At 48.8% G+C, this 6,044-nt stretch overlaps 1 protein-coding gene across 1 annotated transcript; it reads left to right on the top strand.

Annotated features, from left to right (window-relative positions):
- Window positions 1-317: 317 nt before the first annotated feature.
- On the top strand, window positions 318-683 carry LOC138448034 (uncharacterized). The gene has a single exon (XM_069604571.1). It carries the CDS (start codon window positions 318-320, stop codon window positions 681-683), a length of 366 nt encoding a protein of 121 aa, XP_069460672.1.
- The last annotated feature ends 5,361 nt before the right edge of the window (window positions 684-6,044 follow it).

The following is a 6,044-nucleotide window of genomic DNA, read 5'->3' as shown; positions in this document are numbered from 1 at the left end:
CTTTCACTTTTCAAACGTGGAGAGCAGAGAGCAGAGATTCCAAACAGCCAACAGTACTTTATGTACTCCTTGGGTGCGCCACCATATATACGAAACTAGACCTTCGAGGGGCATATCATCTTATCTGAATCAGAGCCGGGGATGAGTGGAAGACGGCATTCTGCATGCCCTTCAGTCATTATGAGTACCGAGTTTTGCCCTTCGGTCTATCCAATGTCCCAGCCATATTCCAGAGATTTATGGACCACATCTTTGCGGATGTACTGTTGCATTTCGTTATCATGTATTTAGCCAATATTCTGGTGTTTTCCCCCACAATGACGGACCACGTCCGACATCTACAGCTGGTGTTGGCTCGTCTCAAGGAGAACCATCTATTTTGTAAACTGGAAAAGTGCGAGTTTAACCAAAGTCAGGTTACCTACCTGGGTTATGCATTGTTGGCTGGAGGCATTTCTATGGATCCTGCCAAAGTTACTGCAGTGATGGATTGGCCTTCTCCTTCCACAGTAAAGGACATTCAACGCTTTCTAGGCTTTGCAACTTTTTATAGGAAATTCATCCCTCATTTTTCTTCCATCATTCTACCCCTCACCACGTTATTGAAGAAAGGAGTTCCCTTCGTATGGAATTCCGAAGCTCAACAATCCTTTGCTCAAGGATTTCCACCGCCCATATTTTGATCACGCCGGATCAGGAGAAAAGGTTTATCCTGGAAACAGATGCCTTCCATCATGCCCTCTGACCATTTACAGGAATATGAACAAGGAGATGAGTGCCCAGTCGCATATATGTCTAAACCTTGTCGTCTTCTGAACTCAACTACTCGGTCCTCGAAAAAGAGCTCTTGGCAATCAAAGAAGCATTTGAGGAATGGAGACATCTGCTATTAGGAGTCAAATTCCCCATAGAGGTGAGAACAGATCACCAAAACATGAAGGCCCTGCAATACTCTCAAACCCAAAATAGCAGGCAAGCATGTTGGGCTAATTTCTTCTCCCCGTATAATATCCCCTTCACTTTTATCCTGGGGAGAAGCAAACTTCGGGCCAATGCCCTGTCAAGGAAAGACACTCGACCATCTGCTCGGTTTCATTCAGAAAAGCTCTTTCCCAAGGCCCTGTTTATAGATGTCGTCATAGATTTCTTTCAGACGATTAAACTGGCCACCAGGGAACATGAAGAATTATGCCAACAAATGGCACACGAGCACAATCTACATCAAGAAAATGGCCTCTACTTCCGGGATCTGTGTTACGCTCACATAGGTCCCAGAGGGGCGTCGATCGGACCCGGAGAGCTGCGACCTCCTCCAACGTGAAGGGTAGTGCAGAGATGACAGACTGGACTGGACCGCCTAACCTCGTCTGCTTGACCCATAGAAGTATTCTCCTGCAAGTGGAGAAAGGAATTTAGCCACCCGTGGATTCTAGTAATGGCACCCCACTGTTCTCCCCACTAATCACCACCGATATTCACTTTCAGTAAGCTCAACTTATGTTTGTAAATGATGAGCTCTCCATCCTGCGCGGAATGCAGGGGCGCGTAGATACCAGTTACTTCACTGGTTTGAAGGGGTTGGAAGAGTTCCGGATGAATATTGACTCCGAGGTTCCTGCTGAGAACCCGTAAGTATAAAGTTCAAAGAGTTCAATATGTCCGATGTTCACTCTTGTACATTCCTTTCTTGTGTTGCAGCTGAGTCCAAGGGAAGATTGTCTTGTGGCAGCTGATGGTGTTCAGTTAAGAGTCTGTATTACCCAACAATGTCCGGCAAAAGATGCGTGTGTTTAAATTGCTGGTTTCTCTCTCCTTACAGGTGTGGCGTAAGGAGTTGCGGTTTGTTACAGAATAATGCCTCCGGTTGTTAATCAGGTAAGTCCATAGTGGAGAGGTTGTATTTGTTGGCTTTTTCGGCTCACCTTATGTTTCTTTTGTCCCCTAGAGGGTGGAATTCGGCGGAGAAAATGATGGAGGCTGCGCCGGATCGAAAAATGCTGTGAGGACTGGTGAGTATGGCGCGGCGCTGCAGCTGGCGATGCGACGCGTGTAGAATAATGTCCTTTTCAAGTTCGAAGATGTGATGGATCCGGAATTCAGGTAAGGATTGAATTAATATCTGTTTTCTAACCTTTCCTTCTTCTTTCTTCTATTGCTAGGAGCTCTGGATTCGAGACGGGCGTGGCTGAAGACTGGATGCTGACTGCAGGCACGGTGAGCGTTACGCTGCTGGATGCAGAATAACGCGAAGCATGTGCTGCTGTTCGGGCGTGGTTTAAATAGCCTCCAAAGTAGTTCCAGGTAAGAAGTCCCTAGAACCACACCCAAGTAAAAAATAGTCCCTGTAGTACCTGTAGTAAAATAGTCCCATCCAGGCCTCACGTTGGCTTGGATTCATTTGCAGCATGGTCTGCATGAGGTAAGTAAAGACTATGAGCCTGGCGCCTATGGCGCCAGGACTGATATCTATTATGAGCCTGGTGCCTAAGGCGCCAGGACTGAACCCAGACAGCCCCCAGCCGGGGCTGCTGGGGTTTTGTTAAATATCTGGATGCCTGCTCCCGGGGCTGATGGGCTTGATCCGGATGTCCGGGGGTAGGCATCATGACAATCTGAAGGTGTTTCTCCCAACAGCCCCTCTCCAACAAGAGGTCCTTTGCATGTGCCACGATGTCCAGGCTGCCGGACATCGAGGAGTGGCCAACACTATAGAGCTGATTCAAAGGCATTTTTTTGGTATGTCACTTGGTTAGGATGCGGTTGCCAGCAGGGGCGTTGCTGGGGCGAGCTAAGGGAGCTATAGCCCCTGATCTTTTGGTTGTAGCATCGGATAGAATCTCAGGAGCTACAGCCAAAAGACTAGCTAGACCCCAGTCCCAACAGTTCTCACATCAGCTTAGCCCCGGGTCTTTTCCAGACCTAGCAACTCCCCTGGTTGCCAGACAAACCATGGCAGATCATTTCTACTGACTTCATAGTAGATCTCCTCCCATCACAGAGTTCCACTGCAGTGATGGTTACAATTGACAACTTTTTACAAACTCGCCCATTTTGTACCCTTACCAGGTGTTCCTACGGTTGCCCGAATGGCTAGGATTTTCATTGAGACCATTTTTTCTTGCCATGGATTGCCAGAGACTATCCTGTCGGATGGGGGTTGTCAGTATACCTCGTGCTACTGGCAACAGGCATGTTCTTGCCTTACCATCAAACGGGCATTAAGCTCAGGATTTCACCCCCAAACCAACGGACAGACCGATAGATTGAACCACACCCGCCGCAAAGGACAATTGGGTGGAACCTGGTGGGCAGAGGTTCAGAAGGCCAGCCTAGTTTCTTGAAACAGGGTAACCTTCCGGACAAGCCAGACCAATTAAGATAGCATTGGCGGCAGTCTAGACTACAGTGAGGTCAAATGTGCTGAGGTATTTGGAGGCACCCAAAGTATCCACCAGCTCATCTGTAAGCCAACACCCTCCTGAGGTACCTCTCTGTAGGCAAATAGTAAGCATGGTAATAAGAGATCCCATGTTCTCCTTTGGGGTTCTTCTAGAGCCCCAATCATGCTCTTAAGGGTCCCATTAAACCGCTCAACTACACCATTGGTTTTTGGGTGGTATGCAGAGAAAAACGTATAGGTGACCACCACATTGCTTCCAACTGGCCTGCATATACTTTGACATAAGGTTGCAGCCCCTATCAGACACAACTTCTTTAGGGAAGCCAGCCCTAATGAAGATGCCAAGTAAAGCTTTTGCAACTGACTTGGTAGTCACAGTTTTTAAGGGGATGGCCTCAGGGTACCTGGTGGCATGGTCGACCAGCACCTGGATAATCCTATTGCCTGAGGATGTTTGGGGGTCAAGGGGACCAACAATGTCAATCCCTACCCTTTCAAATGGTACCCCCACCACTGGGAGTGGTACCAAAGGAGCTTGGATTGTTGTGCCACTCTTCCCAGATAACTGGCATGTGGCACAACTCCTGCAGTGGCTTTCTACCTGCACCCCATCTTGTGCCAGAAGAAGTGCATGGCTAACCTTTGCTTGGTTCTCTTGATGCCAAGGAGACCAGCAAGGGAGACTTCATGCGCCAACTGCAAGAGGAATGGTCTTACAGCAAGGGGAACCACCAACCTCATATGGTGTCATGATCTCTGCTTCCAAAAGGTCAGGGTTTTCCCAACTCCCTTGGAAGCAGATCCATAACCCAGGTTCCGAGTGCCAACCAGTCCCAATTGGAACCTTTTGGACCCAGTCCTGGCGCCAGTGGCACCAGGCTCATAAATATGCCCAGTCCCAGCGCTGGAAGCGCCGGGCTCATAATGCTTGGGTGGACTTACCTGCAGCAGACCATGCTGCTTACTTGCCTGCCAGTTGAGCCTCTGATCCTCTTCTGTTTGGAACTACTTTTCCTGTTGGGTGGGGCAGGAGCCACTCCCTAGGTTCAGAACACTGGAACTCTTCTGGAAAGCAGGAACTCTTTTCTTACCTAGGCGTGGCTGTGGAAGGAGACACCTAAGCACTACAGGAGGCTATTTAAACCACACCCGATGGATGAATCTTGCTTTGCGTTATTCTGCATCCTCTGCAGCAGAACGCTCATCGTGTCTTCTGCATCTGATCCTGGGCCTAAGGAAAAAGGCTTACCATCCTGAATCCATTCTTCAGCAACACCTATAAAGACAAGAAAGAACAGGTTAGCATTACGGTCTTCAGTGACAGCTCTTCACTTACCTGGTCCATCGGCTGTCACCAACGCCTCGCGCTGCATTCCGGCATCTGAAAGACAAAATCTTACCAACTCTTTGCACGCTCCGGAGGCCTTCGGCGCTGCATCCCGCATCTGAAAGACAAAACAAGGTGCGTTTAAAGACATTGGGGAACTTTAATACTCACGTGCCATTACTCCTTTCCACATCTAACCCAGTGGGTATTCCGGCACCCTGCAGCCGCTCCGAACTTGTACCTGCAAAATAAAAAGACAGTTAGAGCGCATCGTGAAGCAGGCAACAAGCGCTTACTTACGTGCTTCCAGGCGCTTCTATTCATCACACGGGCTCCATCTTCAACTCACTTCAGCCCGTCATCCACCATCGCCGGAACCCTGCAAAACAAGAGACATCATTATTAAAGACTTTAAAGACATTTGAGTTACTCGAAACTTACCGTTCGTGCAGTAAACGACGGACAGCAGTCCTCTGAAGTCAAGAGGCCTGCTCCCCTTATCCAGTGAAGAAACTGGTTACAGCACCCTGCCCCGAGGCAGATGGAGAGCACGGCGTTCACTTACCTAAGGTGAGAGCGTTAACTTTTGGGGTTCTACAGGAGAAGAGAAAGGGAAGAAGAGAGAGACATTCAATAACCCAGTTCATTAATCCCATATTTTCTATCTGCAGACATCTTACCCTTCGAGTCAGACATACAGTGCACAGAGGTCCAGCCCAAAGAGCCAGCCGTGTGTTACACATCACCTTTGAAGATACGGTATACGCCCAGTCAAGACCGGCGCCTCTACGGGAATCAGGTGAGCGTTACAGAACGCAAAGCCTACCACAAAACTCCCGTCCAGGCGCTATGGAAACCTCGGATACCGACCAACTAGCCCAGTTACTTGGGGAACTAAGGGCAGAAGTGCATGCAGCCCGTCAGGAAACGAACGCTCTAAGAAGGGAACTGATTATTTCCAAGGAGCGAACAGATGATCTCGCTAGACAATTGCTACAGTCACAAGCCGGACAGACCCCGTTACCCGCATCTGGGGGAAATCTTCCTTCTACATCCTCTATGAATCCAGTGCAGATCAACCTACCTGGGAATGTACCTCTGGCTCCGCCCGAACGATTTTCTGGTGACCCAAAGAGGTTTGCAGTATTTATCAATCAGTGCCGGTTGCATTTCTTATGCCGGCCAGCAGCCTTTCCAACTGATCAAGCTAAAGTAGCTTTTGTGCTTTCGTACCTTAGTGGCAATGCGGCAGACTGGTCGATCCCTCTAGTAAATCAAGATGATCCGGTCCTACATGATTTTCAAGCTTTTCAGCTC

Source organism: Ambystoma mexicanum, chromosome 3q (assembly GCF_040938575.1).
Source record: "Ambystoma mexicanum isolate Mex_15411 chromosome 3q, UKY_AmexF1_1, whole genome shotgun sequence".
Taxonomy (NCBI): Eukaryota; Metazoa; Chordata; class Amphibia; order Caudata; family Ambystomatidae; genus Ambystoma; species Ambystoma mexicanum.
The sequence above is the reverse complement of the archived record's forward strand: the minus strand, read 5'-3'. Positions and strand labels throughout refer to the sequence as shown.

Coding starts and splice junctions, on each gene's coding strand:
- LOC138448034 (XM_069604571.1), top strand. CDS start 318: ATGACGGACCACGTCCGACATCTACAGCTGGTGTTGGCTCGTCTCAAG.